Source organism: Centroberyx gerrardi, chromosome 17, assembly GCF_048128805.1.
Source record: "Centroberyx gerrardi isolate f3 chromosome 17, fCenGer3.hap1.cur.20231027, whole genome shotgun sequence".
NCBI classification, from domain to species: Eukaryota; Metazoa; Chordata; class Actinopteri; order Beryciformes; family Berycidae; genus Centroberyx; species Centroberyx gerrardi.
The window spans coordinates 21,218,424-21,236,627 of record NC_136013.1 but is presented as its reverse complement, the minus strand read 5'-3'; the positions used below and the strand labels follow the sequence as shown (position 1 = coordinate 21,236,627).

The 18,204-nt window shown below is 43.2% G+C and overlaps 2 protein-coding genes across 2 annotated transcripts; one reads left to right on the top strand and one right to left on the bottom strand.

Annotated features, from left to right (window-relative positions):
* The first annotated feature begins 5,164 nt into the window (after positions 1-5,164).
* On the top strand, positions 5,165-13,097 carry pnn (pinin, desmosome associated protein). The gene is made up of 9 exons (XM_071918960.2): positions 5,165-5,292; positions 5,790-5,867; positions 6,428-6,499; positions 7,416-7,491; positions 8,142-8,236; positions 8,485-8,560; positions 9,176-9,331; positions 10,061-10,199; positions 10,975-13,097. The coding sequence occupies exons 1-9, from the start codon at positions 5,180-5,182 to the stop codon at positions 12,234-12,236; spliced, it is 2,067 nt and encodes a 688-aa protein (XP_071775061.2). The 5' UTR covers positions 5,165-5,179; the 3' UTR covers positions 12,237-13,097.
* A 614-nt stretch (positions 13,098-13,711) lies between these two features.
* On the bottom strand, positions 13,712-17,830 carry gemin2 (gem (nuclear organelle) associated protein 2). Its single transcript, XM_071918972.2, has 10 exons — positions 17,538-17,830; positions 16,751-16,835; positions 16,377-16,466; positions 16,198-16,257; positions 15,952-16,062; positions 15,702-15,746; positions 15,514-15,582; positions 14,759-14,869; positions 14,321-14,379; positions 13,712-14,135 (listed from the first exon to the last, which is right to left on the bottom strand). The coding sequence occupies exons 1-10, from the start codon at positions 17,657-17,659 to the stop codon at positions 14,096-14,098; spliced, it is 792 nt and encodes a 263-aa protein (XP_071775073.1). The 5' UTR covers positions 17,660-17,830; the 3' UTR covers positions 13,712-14,095.
* Between the last annotated feature and the right edge of the window lie 374 nt (positions 17,831-18,204).

Here is an 18,204-nt window from a genome sequence, read left to right as displayed (position 1 = left end):
CGTTCATGAGAATGGGACATACGTGAGGTCACAGTGACCTTGACCTTTGACCTTTGACCACCAAATTCTAATCAGTTCATCCTTGAGTCCAAGTGGACGTTTGCGCCAGATGTAATGAAATTCCCTCCAGGCGTTCCTGAGATATCGCGTTCACGAGAATGGGACGTATGTACGTATGTACGTACGTACGGACAGACAGACAACCTGAAAACATAACGCCTCTGGCCTCGGCTGTCGGCGGCGCGGAGGCATAATAAACCCAAAGCCAGTGTTTTCCCATTCCTGTCCTGCAGATAGTATAACCGCTGTACTGCGGATTCATTGAATTTGTACTTATTCACATGCTTAATCCTCACCATGTCCCTTGAGTGATCAGCATTCAATTCATCAAAGTAATTTCTAGTTGTATTTTTCTTCTTTTCATTCCAATTTATTTCGTTCATTTATTTTTTGATTGCCTTTTCTTTTATGTCTTTGTGTTGTGTGGTGAGTGGAAGGGTGAGGGGTGCGGTGGGGATTGTGTTGTGAATTGCATCTGTCAAATAATCTTTTTCTTTTAAACAACTAAAAAGAAAATATCGTCTTGCCTATGTATCATGGCCTCAGAGCACAAATCTAACTCAAAACAGAATTCAGCTAATCCCTGCGATCTGAGACAGTTCAATCAATATTTGTGAACATGAACAGTATTCTCTTCCAAAAGCTGGAAACATGGCTCTGATTTGAGATGCCATCAAAAGATAAAAGTCGGAGAGTTGCTCCAACCAAATGTCATTGTGAGATCATAAAATACAGCTTGTATTAAGTTACTTTCAAACTCGCTTTTTTTTTTTTTGTAATGAACATTTTTATTGACGTTTCCAAGCAAAAGACAGGACATGACAACTATAAACTTAACTGACAATGACAACTAAAATGTTAGAATGAAAACCAGACAAGACAGACAAAAAAAAAAATAAAATACAGTACAATCATACAGCAACACCACATCAAAAATCAATGAAACAATTCACTACAGTAAGTTGACCACTAACTTCTATTCGACCAGTCAATAAATGGGCCCCAGGTAAACACAAAATGGTCAAGCTTATCCAAAAGTATGTATGATACCTTCTCATAACTAGCCAGCTGAGCCATAGTCGTAGCCCACTCTTCAAAGGGGGGGGATAGTCTTTTTTCCAATGTCTCAAGAGAATATGCTTAGCCACTGTGATGGCCAGGATAATCCATCTCATTTGAAAGGAGGAGAGACCTGAGGCCACATCCACACTAATACGTTTTCGTTTTAAAACGCATAACTTTTGCTACGTTTACGCCTAGCGTCCACACTACTCCGGTGTTTTCGGACCCCTAAAACGGAGACTTTTGAAAACGCCGCTGACCCCGTTTTAGTTTGAAAACTCCGGGATTGCATTTTAGTCTGGACGGGCGGAAACGGAGACTTTTGAAAACGATGACGCAGACACCCACGTTCGCTTCCTGATTGGGTCTTATCAGTCACGACGTCCGCCTCGATCGCCTTATACTCGTGTGTTACCTTCAGTGACAGTTCCACCTCGTCGTCGGTCCAAGCAAAGAAATCTCTGGTCGTACTTTTCGCCATTGCTGTTCTTCCTCCGTAGTATTTTCTGCAACTAAGCAACCAACCGCAGAGTAGACAATCTGCTTCCTGTTTACACCGGCGCGCGCATGCCCAGTGTACGTGAATGGTCATGTGATATGCGTTTTCAGGTGTGTTAGTATGGACGGAGATTATTTCTGAAACGCTCGTGTGGACGGAGATCGTTTTAAAACGTATTAGTGTGGATGTGGCCTGAGTCCATGAGCCCAGCATAAACAACTTCACAGGGAATCGGGAATTAGTAGTAAATAAAGAGGCCCAAAAATGCCCCCCCCTTGCACCCCCCCCCCCCCCCCGGCCCCCCTTGCACTGATAAAAAGTGAATTTTAAGCAAACTTTTGAAATGTAGCAAATAACAAAATGTGAAATATGTGTGTTTCAGTCAGTGGGGCTTAGACGTAACTTCCCTAAATCATGTAATATTGACTCATAGAATAATGTGCATGAATTCTGCTTTAGAGTGGATTGTCCCTTTAATGTTGACAGGTTGTGTTGAAGAAATGTTCTGGAGTCAGAAGTTCGTCTTACTTGAATATATATTTATTGAAAGGAGTCTTTTAGAGGAAGAGATGCACACAGCAGGAGGCTACGTACACTTCTTCAAAGAGGAAGAGACTGAACCAGTCTTTTATGTATCTTCCAAGGACGTACAGAGTGTGCTGACATTAGAACAGGTCACCAAAGTAGAGTAAAAGCAACACGTTATCTCTTAAGTTAGAGCTTCCATAGACATCTCGGAGACATCCAGGAGCCACTCTGACAACAAGACCTCTGGCATAGTATGTTATGGCATAAGGGTTACAGTGAGGTGATCATACATCATGAAACCTTACATTCCCTGAGGTGACCCCAGTTCAGCTGTTAATACATATGTTGAATTTTCTTCCACAGTTCCCCCCTTGTTGATTATGAAATCAACAACACAAAGTCAACTACACTACATGCCCTAGGAGTTCTGCCCACCAGTCCCAAACGAACTGACCAGAAATGACCAAGAATTTCTAAGACACCGGACAGAGGTCCTAAGTCACGCAGCCCACATAAGGCCAAACATCCCCCCTCACACTGGACATGAGTTGGGTAAAAGACCTCATGTCTCACTACTCTAATCTCAAAATTCTAAACATTTAGGCAAAACCTCAAAACATCACATGTATATTAGAGATATAGAGGCTCTTCTACAACACATTACTGGATCACAGTCACACACATTTATCATAGAGCTTCAATGATTTCCATAGTTACACATAGTTTAACACTGTCAAATATACTCCCTCACACAATGCACTGAACACAATACACACACATTCCCACCATGCATTTAGTATTCACATGCACACAATTCATTCAGTTTACACACACACACACATCAGCAGGGTAGCACACACACTGTCACAATGCATTTAGTACAGAAATGCATGCAGTTCATTGAGCCTGCACACAATGACAATGCATATGGTGCAGCACACAGGCTCATGATGCATTTTACACACACACACACACACACACACACACACACACACACACACACACACACACACAGGTGCAGATAATGTAGCACAATGAAGGTGATGAATCGTCGATGACACAGCAGAAATCCAGCAGTGCCACATGCAAATGTTTCCCCTGAGAACCAGGACTCAGGAAAATAAATGTTCCTAGCTGCAGTTTGAAGGCTGATTCCCATTTTAATAACAAGAGCAGGAAACAGCAGGAAGCAAACTGCTTTACTTTCATCTTTGGGATCACAATTCAGTGCTAGCACTGTCAGTACACTGCAGTTTTTGATTCAGTTTTTTAATATATTTTCCAGCATTGGACCACAGTAACCAACTGAATACCTCAAAACCTGTTCAGTTCTTCTATGTTGTGTGAAGCAGTGGGATGTTGGGACAGAGAGGTCAGGACAGGACAGGTCAGTGTGGAGGTTACCAGACCTTCCTGATATTACTAGCTGGCCTATTGGAGCCTACTGATACTCTCTCTTTCTCTCTCTCTCTCTCTCTCTTTCACACACACACACACACACACACACACACACACACACACACACACACACACACACACACACACACACTTGGAGGTCCAAGGGGCTCGGGGGGTCCTGGGGGCGGTCCTCCCCTGCGATCTCTCTCCCAGGTCGGGGAGATGGAGCCGCTGTCTGAATGAGGACCACCACTCCGCTCCATCTCCCCTTGGCCACCAGGGGGCTCCACTGGACCACGAGACACTGGGGAGGGAAGGAGGGAGGAAAAGAGGTGTAGAGTGAGTGAGAGAGAGAGAGAGAGAGAGAGAGAGAGAGAGAGATAGATCAACATTGTTGTGATTGTGGCGCCCCCTGTAGGCCTATTTTTAAATAAATTTGTATGCCTTTCCTAAAGTGGTTAAACATGTTTGTCCAAATTTTATGATTGGACCAACCTTTCTAGAGTTATGGCCGGTTTCCTACCCGTTCGTAGTATTTTTCACCTAAATTATATTTGTTTTGTATATGGCCGGCAGCCAGCTGCTTTCCTCCAAACTTTTGAATGGGTCGACTCAAGATGCAAGGAAATGCAAATTGATTGCATTTGCATTGACGCCGCTCTGAACCACTTGGAAAAAGTTGACATGTTATTGAAATTAAGAGCTGCATGGTGGATTATCAATAAGCCGAATTTTCCAGAAGAACCTAGCAAGTCGTATAATGTCTTATTTCAAGTTGTACCAGGTGTGCAGGCTTGCCGGTAAGCAGGGACACATTATGTTCCCAGACTTTTGAATAGAGGGGTATCCGGGCCGGGCTAGTAGAAACCGAAACCTAGCTCGACCACTGTCCAGCCCCTGCGTCTAGCCGGGAAACGAGAGTTATGTTGGGGCGTGCTTTCGCGTGGTTCGTGGAGTTTTGTGGGTTCGTCAAGTTGCCAGAGTTAGCAAGGATAACACCGGAAATTGAGTGATGTTGCCTTCAAAATAAATGCGGAAATTTGTCACAATAACTGCTGGGGTGTACAGAGAAACAAAATCGTATTATATATTCGGTGGACTTATTGCATGAAATATGGAGTGAACCTCTCCTTGTAAAATAGATGCAAAAACAGTTGAAGTTGGTGCATGGTATTTCCCAATGAAAGAGTACCTTACAGATGGGTAAATTTAAGGATAACATTGATAATACTAATGGTTTGACTTGGGTCATCTAGAAAAAGCAACCACCAAATGCCCTGAGCTTGCCATATACAATACATTACATATACAATGTAATGTATACAATATACAATACATATACACTACTGTACGTATATAGAGCTGTCACAAGTTATAAAGACCGATGTCAGACAACTCGGAATCATGTCTATTATCTTGTAGAAGTCCATTTTGATAGCTATGAAAATATGCTGTGAAAGGAGTTTTTGGAAACAACAGCAGTTGTTTTTTTTTCCATTTATTACTTTATTAAAAAAATGTCCCATCGCCATGTTCATCAATGATGGATTTTATTTTGAAGGTTGTGACCGGTAGTTCTTGGTTTTATACTGGCACAGTGACGCAGGTGGTTCACGCTCACTGGAAGCAAAGATGGCGGTGGCTGTGCGGAGCTTGCAAGACCAGCTCGAAAAAGCCAAGGAGAGTTTAAAACATGTGGACGATAATATTCGTAAACTAACTGGACGCGATCCTAATGAATCGAGGTAAGAGACCCCACAGGAATTAAGAAATTTAATTTCGCCTTTGGTGGAAATACACTAGCACGCTAACGACTATAAGCTAACATTAGCCGGCTAGCCAGCCACCGCCAGGCGGCATGGGATGATTTAGCTAGCTAGTTGTACGCTTAGCAGAATTAGCTGAACTTACTCCATGCTTAACCTAATATATGGTGTATGAATACAAATAGAATTGGTTAGTAACAAAACTTCAAAAATGATTTATGTGTCTGGAATGTATTATACCAGCCTGGGAAGCTATGAAGTTGTCGAATTTAGCAAGCTAACCTAGCATTAGGCCTATCGTGTTTTTGATATAGGTTCACGATATTGTTAGTAAGTTAATGCTATGATGTCGTTCACTTAGTGAATTAGCATGGAACATATTTATATTACTCTTTTGATGTCCAACGCTGAATGAGTGATATTTGTCTGTGGTAACGTGAAGTTACATGGTGCATGTCTTCCTGCTGTCTTTCCAGACCGGGCCAGCTCCGTCGGCTCAGCGGCCCCATGGCAGGCCCTGGAGGAGGTAGAGGCAGAGGAATCAACCTACTCAGGTAAAGTCACAGTCTACCTAACTGGAACGGACTTCGATACGTGCGGTGCTTTCACATGGAGTGAAAGTGACGCCAATTTCCTCTAAGTATTCACGCGGTTTAATATGACCTTGCTTATCGGCAAAAGTACACGACTCATAAAATACACAAGACCTTTCCAAGAGCCACTTCGCTATTCGTCCTGCATATAATCCAACAAGCAGCACTTATTTGATAAATTTGTCAAGTCAACCCGTAGAATTGGTTCACACTGCTCATCACCACACATCAGTGTATTTTGATGGAGGAGGATTGTGCTTGGTTGATTACATGCATGCCAAATTGAAGAGTGGTTCCTAATTATTTGTAAAAGACCTTAAGTCATGTTCTAGAAAGTATGTACCTTTGCTGATGAGCAAGGCAACATTAACTTGCCAGATTACTTAATGGAGTGGGTGTGAAGTTCCCTCCGTACAGGACATAGTGCCACATATCGGGGTATCGAGTTTCCTAACATATGTATTGTGTCTGAAACGATCTGGCTTTCCATGTCTAATGTTTGTCCTGCTGTCCTTTCCTAGGCGTGGTCTCTCAGACTCTGGAAGCGGCGGCCCCCCTGCTAAGCAGAGGGACATCGAAGGCGCCCTGCTAAGGTGAGATGTCACTTCGGTCTTCTTTAAATATGATTGTACACCAGTTGGGGTGATATTTTCCCAGCATGATTGACTGAGCAGGTAAGGTCAACACCAATAAATACAATGCCACTACAAAAGGTGGGTCAGTACTCATGTTTCCATCCTGCTGTCAAGCAAATTTTTAACTGAGCGTTTGAAATGTATAATTTCTTGATAAAAACTTTCCTTTTTGTGATGTTGGGGATATTTCTTTGGAGTTTGCATTTTCCATTTATATTTTCTAATTCGATAAATCATAATTCCCATGAAAATACTTTAGACACGTCAGGTTGCCGTTTGTTTGGCAGTCGGTTGCACCTGATAATGTGATTTTAAGGTTCTTTAGTGAGACTAGTTATAGTGAAACTGAAATGCACTTTGGTAATTGTCGCACAAACTAGACTAGACACAAACAAGAGTGCTAATGCTAACCACTGTATAGATATTTTTTTCAGTTCCTCATTTAGTAAAATGAAAGTGTTGCTTATTCTGATATGAGGAAATATTCCCCTAAGCCTTCAATTCATTTAGTATCGGCGGTGACTACATGTTGCTGGTGTTTTTGTGGAGATCCAAACAATGCCTGCAGTTTAACCAGGACCATACATTACTCTCAGGGCAAAGAGCCATCTGCATATAAGAGGAAACGAGATAACTAATCTCTTTTTCATCTTTTTCTGCTGTCCTTATCACATCCCAGGCTATAATTGAATCACTTTGGTTTTTCTCTGTCAGATGAGAGGCCACAATTAGCATGCCTATCCTGACAGCAGTGATAAGAACACCAGTTGGGATGTTTGGGCTGATCATTATGTTGCTATGTTTAAATGTGTTATTTGGTTGGTTGTGTGTGTTTGAGTGGGTGTTTTATGTTTCTGTTTGTTGCTGCGTGCAGGCTGGCTGGGGACCAGAGGGCCAGGAGAGACTCGCGCCACGACAGCGACGCCGAGGATGATGACGATGTCAAAAAGGTAGAAAGAAAGGAAATGAGTTTATTATGATCTATAAATGTTGATGGATGATTGGGCAAAAAGTGTTTGTGGTGCTGTGTGTTTGAGCAGCCAGTGGAAAATGGGGCATCCAGTTGATTTTTATGGCATTTGGGCCTTACTGAATATATGCGATGAAATCGTAATGCTTGTGGGAAAATTGAGTTGTCATAGCAACAAGGAATAGGATATAGATAAGAATAAGACAACTGCTGAGTACTGAAAATAATACAAGTAGTCACACCAACCAAACACTTTCAAATTAATAGGGCCAAATGTAGATATTGCATAAACGGAAATAAACCAAGTCAAACAACAGGCAGCTCAGATAGTAACATACTTGTCACAAGTGGATAGGCAGGATACTCATGAATGATGAACAAGCAAGACTGTCAATTTTAAGGGTTGTAAATATTACGAGAAGAAGTGGCCTCTGTCACGTTCTAAATTTTTTGAGGGAAAGAGAAATCTGCTTTCAGTCTGTAAACCTGGGAGACATTTTAATGTCTGGTGTAAATGCCATCCAGCTAAATAACGCCTAGAGACAATCCAGATACAAGATGCACATTAATGCCAGGTGGGAAAGTTGCCCCATCTAATTTCTGGTCCGTCATGTCGTCTCCTCCCTTCAGCCGGCGTTGCAGTCGTCTGTGGTAGCTACCTCCAAGGAGAGAACACGCCGAGACCTCATCCAAGACCAGACCATGGATGAGAAGGGCAAACAGAGGTAGGTCAACACAAGCCACTGGCCAGCTGGATGGATTTAGATTCATGTGTACTGCTGATTCTGTTGGGTAAACACACAAGACTAACTTGCATGATCCTTGTGGCGAAATTGTGTCGTTGCAGCAGCAAACGGAAATAATAGGAACCGATAAAGAAAATAAGAATAAAACATAAGAATAGAGCAAAAGGGGGGAGTATTAAACATTACACGTCTAGTAATTGCAATTGCGTGTGTCTTGTCTCTGTCAGGAATCGGCGTATGTTCGGCCTGCTGATGGGGACCCTGCAGAAATTCAAACAGGAGTCCAACGTCGCTACAGAGAGGGTGAGGCGACGCACTAATCTCACCATGTTGAATCTCATACCTCTGTTTTTTAAAAGGATAACTACACACTAACCAATTGTGTAAATTGGTGTGTTTGACCATGTTATATAGTGAAAGTGATCACTCCCGGTCAAAAGTAACCACTGTGCACATACGACTGACTGGAAGCTGCCAGGATTTCTTTGCTGACCATGTACTGAATTTTGAGTATATTCCGATACAGACTACTGATCTGAGTGTCTTTGTCTTTTTATTGGCTTTGATTGGTATAACTTCATCAACATCACATTCTGCTAGTACTCTGTTTGGGCTTCACTTGCTGTGTGTCCATACACCTGTCAAGCAAATTTGAGCAAACTGTAGCTATTTATTGCCCAATTTGTTTGTCAACAAAATAACTTTTAAGCCTCAAGTAAAAGCTTTTTTGTGATGCAGAATTTTGGTGTTTGCATTCAGCTTACAACATTCACATAAAAATACACAACTAGAAGTCCAACTGCTGACACCAAGTATGAATACAACGCCCTGGCAATTGCCCAATGCCCCTACTCCAATTAAACTTACTTTGCATTTTCTTTTTCTCGTTCTTTCTCTCCATCCTCTCTTTCTCGACAGCATAAGCGACGTTGTGAGATCGAGCAGAAGCTGGAGGTTCAGGCTGAGGCTGAGAGAAAGAAGGTGGAGGGCGAGAGGAGGGAGCTGTTTGAAGAGAGGAGGGCCAAACAGACTGAGCTGAGACTACTGGAACAGAAAGTAGAACTGGCTCAGCTGGTAAGAAGAATTTTAACACTGTTTACAAGATCACTTAAGGGCAGGAGAGACAAAAGAGAGAAAACATGAAATGTAAGATTAGGAGTGGGCCCTGAAATGTCTGGTAAAAGTCTTGAATTATCTCAATTTCAGGCCTTGAAAAGTATTAAAATGTCTTGAATAGAGTTATCGGTCTAATTTTTTCACCACGTAATGACAGGCTTCTTTTTCATTCAGAATAATTAATTTATTCTTTAAAGTAAGAGAAATTTCATTTTAGTGGCACTGACAGATTGTTTACATTTGGTGGTATTTAGGATTGTACCGCAGAACAAGGTAAATGCAGTATACAAAGCATGTGTTGTAATTATATCCACTGTACACAATTAATTTACTGGTGTCTTAGTTTTTATACTGCTCAATCATCGTTTCAGAACTTTCATACGCTAAGGTCATTTGGAAATAGGCTATTTTGCCAGCAAATTTGTCTTAATTTCACTTCCAGCTAGCATTGAAAAGTTCTTTACCAGTTTTAAATTTGGCTTTCTGAAACTGCTACAGAAAGTAGAATTGGCTGGAATGGTAAGAAACATTTTAGGACTAAGATGGCAGCAGTGGCGAGTATAAAAGAAGGGACGTGGAGGGAGAGGAAAGCTGTTCTCTAACAGAAATATTGGTTTCTCACTGACTTTCTGTCTTCATCTTTCTCCTATCTTTCCTTGTTTTTGTTTACCCTCCCTCCCTCCACAGCAAGAGGAGTGGACCAGCCACAATAATCATCTGGTGAAATACGTCCGCACTAAGACCAAGCCTCATATCTTCTACCTACCTGGGAAGATGTGCTCCGCCACACAGAAACTCCTCGATGACTCCACCAAGAAACTTAATGGTGAGCAGCGCTTTCTTTTTGGACACACCCTGCCTGTTCTTTTCTTATGGAGATGATGTTTTTTGTGCTTTTTGGTTTTCTATGCTTTTTTTTCTGGATTAAAACCCTCCTTGCGAAGCACACAAGCCCACACTACTTCTGTAGATGTGTCTAATTAACTTTTAACCCTGTGTGCCTCTTGCCATATGTGTCATCTGTGTCTAGATATGATTTAGCTGGATTACATTTAGACTGGACATTAAATTGAGTCTCCAGAATCCACATTGAAATCGGATTTCTCTCTCCCTTGCCAAAATGCTTTTGGTCAGATTGGCAGTCTGTCAGATATGAGGCCAGATTGCCATGTACGTCACTCCCTCTTGTAATATTGGCATCCTTTTAAAATTGACAGTAAACTCATTGTTTCACTTGTTTGCCTGCCATGAGTATCCTGACAACCCATTTGACAAGGATGTTTGATTTGCATGTGCTTCCTGGTTGGATCTGGCTTCTAAAGTTTGTCATTTACATAGCTCCTATATGTGGATTGGAGAGTGGCTGCATTTACATAAATAAAATATGTAAACATAAAATAAAGCTGCCTTGCCTTGCCTAGAGGTGATTTGGGTGATTGGATTTTCAATGCGTCTAGAGCATATTTACACCTTGATGTTAAGAATTTTTGCTCTATCTCATTACAATCCGATCACCCAGGACGCAGGTTGATGCAAGGTAGAAAGGTGGTTTATCTGTCTGTGTGTTAATCTGTGTGTCTTTTGTGTTTGTCTGCGGATAGCGGTGTTTGAGGAGAGGCGCGAGGCGTTTGCCGAGCACCTCAGCAAGATGGAGTCCCGACCCCGGCGACAGCCAAACCGCGACCTGGATGCGGCAACGAAGATGGACCAGTCGGCGGAGGGTAAGCCAGCAGGGCAGGTAGTCAAGGTGACAGGTAACCGGGGTGACGCAGAGATAGAGGAAGAGGAGGAGGAAGAGGAAGAAATGGAGAGGGAAGCAGAGGGGGCTAGAAAGGAGAAAGAGAAGGATGAGGCAGAGGAGAGGCATGAGGCGGGGGAGAAGGAGGGGATGAGGGAGGAAGAGGAGGAGGGGATGGAGGTGAGCGTGGAGGGCGGTGAGGACAGGAAGGAGGGAGAGGAGGAGGCAAAGGGCAGAGATGGTGAGGGGGAGAAGGGGGAAAAGGAGGTGAGTCCAGGGTCAGGGGAGGTGGAGATGGAGGGAGGGCCAGAGCAGGAGGAGAGGACGAAGGGAGATGAGGGAGAGGCAGAGAGAATGAAGGAGTCCACAGACCTCCAAAAGGAAAAGACCCACGACACCCAGTCCTCTGAACCAACCGTACCCAGCCACGATGCACCGAATGGCAGCCACCAGCCCCAGCCCAGCCCCTTGCTGGGGAAACCAGAGGTGGAGCCCTCTGAGACACAGGGGGCCTTGCCAGCCCCACCACCCCAAACACCCCTCACCCTGCCTGGGCAGGAGTTTGCCACCCCTGGCCCCAAGCCGCCCCAGGAGTCGGAGGTCGAGAACCAGGTGACGCAAGGAAAACCGGGGGTCCCGGCACCCCAAAAGCTTCAACCCGAACCCCAAGAGACCCCCAGCGCTGTCCCTGCTCCTAAGGAAGCGGAGGGCAAGTCGGGGAGAGGGAGGAAGAAGGAGAAAGAGCAGAAGAAGGGCCGCAGCCGTAGCAACAGCTCCTCCTCTTCCTCCTCCGGCTCCTCCTCCAGCGGAAGCTCGTCCTCTTCCTCCGGATCCAGCCACTCCTCGTCTTCGTCGTCCTCCTCGTCGTCCTCCTCATCCAACAGCAGCAGCCGGAGTCGCAGCCGGGACAACGGCAAGCGCCGGAGGAGGCCGTCGGACAGGGACCGGGAGAGAAAGAAAGGAGGAGAGAGGAGTCACCGCAAGAGAGGCGGGAGTAGCGGAGGAGGGAGGGACTCGAAGGGCTCGAAGGAGAAGAGGAAGCGGAGGAGCGAGGAAGGGAGGGGGAGGTCGTCCCGAAGCGATAGGGAGCATAAGGATAGAGACAGGAAGGACAAGAGACGCTAATCGGGTTCCCAGTCTGCGTCCGTATAGTAAAGCTGGCAACCACAGGAAAACACTGAGGGAAAATAAACCTTCACTTCTTTACTTAATGACAGATGAGATGGCAAACCTTTTTAAACTAGGCTTTCCCCATAAAACACCTTTTTTCACACCAAGGCTTATTCAAGCGAAGTTGTTTTAGCGTAGGAAGATTTTCCCTGATGTGGGAATCTCTACGATGAGGCAGACGTTAATTTTCAGTAGACAGGCAGAAAATGTGTATCATATTCAGTGTTGACATTTTTTCAAGTGGGGATTTACCCTTAACATGGGAATCTCTTTAGTAATTTTCCTTAACTTTTTCCCTCTGCTGGGGAATCCAGATGAAGGAATGAAATATAAACTGGACTTCCATTCAACGTGGGGTTTCTCGCAGGCTGACTTTGCCTTAGGCCGTCTGTAATTAGACCTCCCTGTAAACGGTAGTTTTGAGACGGATGGGGGCTTTATTTTTCCAGTGCCAGCTTAGGATATCCGAGGACTGTTGATTCATTTTAGTCCCATCATTTTAAATCCAAATGTTTCATCTTCCTCTCGACATTTGGTTTTTAAAAAGTTCTTTGTGGAGCTATGACGGAAAGATGGTGGGGTTGGATTTTTATTTTTTTTTTCTCTTTTGCGTCCCAATCAAAACGTGGGCTGGTTGGCGGTTATGGTAACAACGTGGTCGTTGAGGTAGTTGTGTTTTTAAGTCGATGTGATGACACCGTAAATCCCCTTCGAGATTTTCACTATTTGCTTCATCACTTGGGTCATTGTATGTTGTACAACTATACTGGTGTTTGAAAATGTTTTATTTTCTTTTTGTACCAATGAAGAATCTCCTTCAAATAAAAAGGTGAGGAAAAATTGGAAATGTTCCCGTCTTTCTTTGAGTCAACGTGACAGAAGTCTGTTTAACCCCTTGAACAATGATTTTTTTCCCCATATATTTCCTCTAAAGTAGCTTCAAAGTTGCAAAAAAACATTTTCTATACTGTACAATGTCACATCTTTCCAACGCTTCCTTGAAGCTACAGCACACTTATGAGTGAAATATTCAATCCCAAGATGCTGTTTTTATGGCTGCACCCTTGCATCAGCTGGAAAAAAAATCTGTCTTGTACATTTTATACAGTTTTCCATGTAATATAGCATGTCATGTTAGTATCTTTGGAAACTTGAATAGAATTTAAAATAAAGTTCTGTGGGTTTGAACAAAACTTGGTGTAATATGCGTTTAGCGATGGACCCGTCCTGGGTTCGTTTACAGTCATTTACCTTGAATGGTTTTAGACTGCTGCAGTGTCTATACTGGTCACTACACTTGAGCAAGATGGTTTAATGAGATGAGGGACGCCCCTACATAAAACTAAGAATACATTTGTAGGAGCTTTTACACACACACACTTATTGACCAACAAAATCCACAGAAGCAGTTATTCTAGAAATTCAGCATCTTACTTTAATAGATAAATCTTTCATTTTGTAGGTCCTTTAAACCAAGGAACAAATTCACAAAGAAATGGTTCAATGTCCCCAGTCAAAAATAATAGATATCACAGACATTTGGATCAGATACTGCTCTGGCTGCCATCCGGGTGGTCGTATCATATCGGATAATTTCCGTAATCCTTGAAAAATAACAATTCATTACAAATTATAAAAAGGAACCAGTTCCCTCTGTAACATCCTTGAAGTTTTTATTACTCTTCGCTGATTTCAGCTCGATTGATAGAGTTCTCCATCTAGAGCAGTTGCAGCACAGAGGGCCTACAGCATATATCCTTCCTTGATGTCTTCTAGATATTGCTCTCTGAATACAGTTAGTCCAACTTCAGCGTTTACTCCTGCTGGTCTGCCAGGTCATTCTGCTCAAAGTACCTGAAGAACAAGACAATGTGCATTTTTATGTGCACACAGTATTTCGGATAGTAACTCATATGTTGGTTAAAGGTGTTGTGTAGCATTTTAAACATCAATATAGAATTGTCAAATTAACTGTTGCCTAAACAAATGAGACCATGGTCAAGACAATTGGTAGCCTTTGTCACACCAGTGGTAGATACCTGGCAACAAGACAGATGAGCAGGTTGAGGGCAGACAGTCTCTCGTCCTCCTGACTCTCCTGTGGAAGCAGGAAAGCAGAGGGACAGACACACAAACCAGTCATTATCAGTACTGACAAATGTCCACACCAAGAGTCAAGCACTGACAAAGGAATGTTTAAAATAATCTGCAACATTTAATATGAATAAATGTCCGTTTTGTTACTCTATCACCGACTGATGTGACACAATAGTGATCCAATCTACAGCCAATTCATGAAAGCTTTTACATTTGCTGTTCTAAACAACCAGTGTCTGGTAGCGCTTTACGGGAAAAATCCTCTGGTGTACAGGGAGTGGTGTTTTATGTTTCTGGTTTGTTTGGAATAAACAGAAGAACTGAGTAGGTAGCACAGGCTAGAGCACAGGAACATGCAGTAGTAACAGACTGAGGCCTACCAGAGTGCTGCGGAGCAGAGCACATCTCCTGGCCAGCTGTCTGATGAGGGAGTGGGCTTCAGGCAACAGTGGCTTCTCCAAGCAGGCCAACAATGCATACAGCCAGCGGCCCTATAATACACACACACATACATACATACGGAAAACAACAATTTAACTCGCAGGCCTTGTTAAATTTGAACTGCCCATTGATTGTAATGCTGAAATCAGAGATGGTTGTTTTGCTCATCCACTAGCCTGTAGCTAGTGCTTCTCAGGCTGGGCTAGCACCAAATTCTCACTAGCCAGAATTTGAGTCTAGATGGAAACTGCATGGAGGTGGCAGCCATATAGTCCCAGCTGGCAAATGCAGAAATTCTTATGCTGCTTTCATATTGTGGCCATACTAGTCAGCATCATGAGATGTGAGTCAACCACAATGGCAAACTGCCTTCTAGTTGCCATGCAGATTTTGATAAATCACAGGTTGAACCATTCCATGTGCACTGATACAATAAAAACGTATCCGTTAAATTGCATTTAATAGCTCACCCAAACATAAATTTGGAATTACATTTCATTAGAAGAGGAGACAGGAAGAGCAGGTGTATACTGTATATAGTTACATTCATTTTGCTAGATGTTGCAAAATGAGGTTTCACCGCCACAGAGCAGAAATTGGGATAAATAAACTTCTGTTGCCACGTCTAGAGTTTTTAGAAAACAGAGACAGGTCCAGCCGAAGAATGCAGAGTGACTTGGAAAAAGAAACTCACCAACTGAGGAACGAAGTCTCTCTCCTCAAACCAGCTGATCAGAATCTCCAACACCACCGACACCGTGGCCTGGAGACACAGAGAGAGATGAGAGAGAAGAAAGAAACAGGGACAGAACAGACTGTTGTACTCATTGTAAGTCACACACATGAGTATCAGCTGAATGGGTAAATGACAAGGTTGTTTACCTGGTTGAGTCTGCTGACGATGCTGAGGAAGGGAGGGAAGCCCACCTGGACACAGACACATGTCCTGATCATTCTCATTTACACATCAAGCAACATTTTTTTCCAACTTCAAAATGCCCATTTTGTTTCGGACATGTATGGACCAGCAAAATATACCAGTCAAACAGACAAATGTTAGTATTTAAATTTATAGGTAAATAGTTGAATTAAAACAATTGTCTTAAACCATTTCTTACAATCACACACACACCTTGCTATAGTCCAATGCTGGGTCTGTATCTGCGTCGCAGGACGAAGTGCCCAGGTAGACCTTCTCTCCTAAACAAAACCTCTTCCAACCCTCCTCGTCTGTCAGCTTTGGCTGGGGGAAACACACACACAAACACACACACACGGTTGGTTGTTGTACAGGGGTGAAACATCAAACGTGACGGTAATGAATGAAGACTATTTCCTAGTGACTGAATGAACTTTAACATCCATGCCGTCTCCTCACCATCAGCACGTTGTCGTCCAGAGTCTGACTGCTCCAGTGGTTCCTGTGCTTGGTGATGCTCTGAAAGCAAAACACAGAGCATGGGGTAAGCCTGACTCTGAAAACAGATTACACAAGCATCATTCCAGCAGATCTACAAAGGGAAAAGTTGACCCAGGAAATATTATATTCTGTGTTACCTGTCTGATGTCTGAGAAGCAGCTGACTTGATGCTGTTGCCATCTGAGACTGGGGGAGAAACCCACTGGAGCAGCCTGGCAGCCTGCCACCTGGAACACAGCAGACAGACGAGCCTCACAGGGTTAATGGAATATACTGAGTATTTGGGAGATTTGGCCTGTTGGTCAGTTTACCTGTTAAGCGGTGAGAACATAGACACCAAAATCACCCATGTTCTGTGTCTTCCATTTATCCTGTGCAGTTACTGAACCATCTCTCATCATAAAGCTATTATTCTCTATCAGTCACTTCTGTCTCTGCCTCTCTGTCACTGTTGTTTCTCACATATTAAAATACTGATGCAAAATAAAGCATAATATATATGTAGACTCACAGATGCGTTGACAGTTTGCTTCTTTTTCAGTTTCTTGGGGTCGATCTGAGCCACCACCACCTCTGGACACAATGACGCCTCCAACCTGATGGGACCAAAAACACTGTTGCTGCACAGATAGACGACCAGCAGTGAAACCAAAGCATCTGTCTCTGCACCGCTCTCGTTGATAAGTGACTGACTGACTGAAGGTGATGAAGACACATGGGAGAGTTAATCTGAGGTAATGGAGATGCACAGTGTTGCCTGCAACATGGACATGAATCGTTAACTTCGACAGAATCATGATGCCTTCAAGTGCTTCTCGTAAACACCAACTTCAGAGTTCCAAAGTACGATTTGTTATGCATTTAAGTGCTTTTAGTCAGAAATAATAACAAAATGTACCCTGTAATAAACGTAGCTTTTTTGTCGGCTGTTCGCGGGAAAGAGCTACTTTGTGCTCCAGCGACAGAATGAAGAGAAAATGCACATTGGACATGCAATTGATGTTGTACTTGTTAGCCAAAACTTCAGTCAGTATACATTTTTGGTATGACAACAGAAACAGAAACATGCAACTATACAAATGATTTAGCAGTGCCAATAATAACATATGACAATAAAACACATCGTTTTATCATCGGTTGTTGACATGGCTAGTATGCTCTCTGCCTCTAAACGTCACGGCAGGTGTCACAGAAAATTTCCACTGAACAACTGCAGTGTTACATCCCATTATTGCCCATGTGTCGTAACGTTAATTACAAATTTTCCAGCAGCATTTGAGCTCGTGAGATGAACTTACTGGACTTGTCGCAGATATTCCCGGGGGTTTCTAGGAGGTCCGTTCAGGTCCAAGTCCTCTGTACCGTCTCCAACCTCAACGGGCAGCAGCCTCGGCATCAACTCTTCCACGTCCGACTTCATTGTGTTTTTCAATTTTTAACCAACTAACGAACAAACTGCTATCAAACCTAAATACAACAAAAAGTTACAGGTACAAGCAAGGTGCCAGCTTACAACAAAAAGTCCTTCTGCGACGAAAAAACAAGTTTTTCACAGCTGGCAAGCCAAAAGCACAAACTAGGCAGCCATCTTGCTTTTTGACGCGGGGTGATGACGCTATCAGTGTGCGCGGCGGAGGTTGCCATAGTAATAAAACGCTACATGTGTATCTACTGCTGTTCTCTCCTCAGCCAGAGGTCAAAGTCCAAAAAATCTCCACGTTTTACCTTGCCACCAAAGTTATCAGTGCACAGACGCTGTTTTTGTTGATTTATTTCACAATAAAATGCAAATACAGTCATTGCTTTTGAAGTAAAACTCTAAAACAAAATGAAACGCTTTGACCAGCGACAGTAAAGTTGTGTATTTGAGCAACTCGTGGATGTTAATGATTATCCCCTTATTCACCTTATATCTTATCTCCACTCTGCTCATTTCCCACTGAGCCTGCATGACAGCAACAGCTT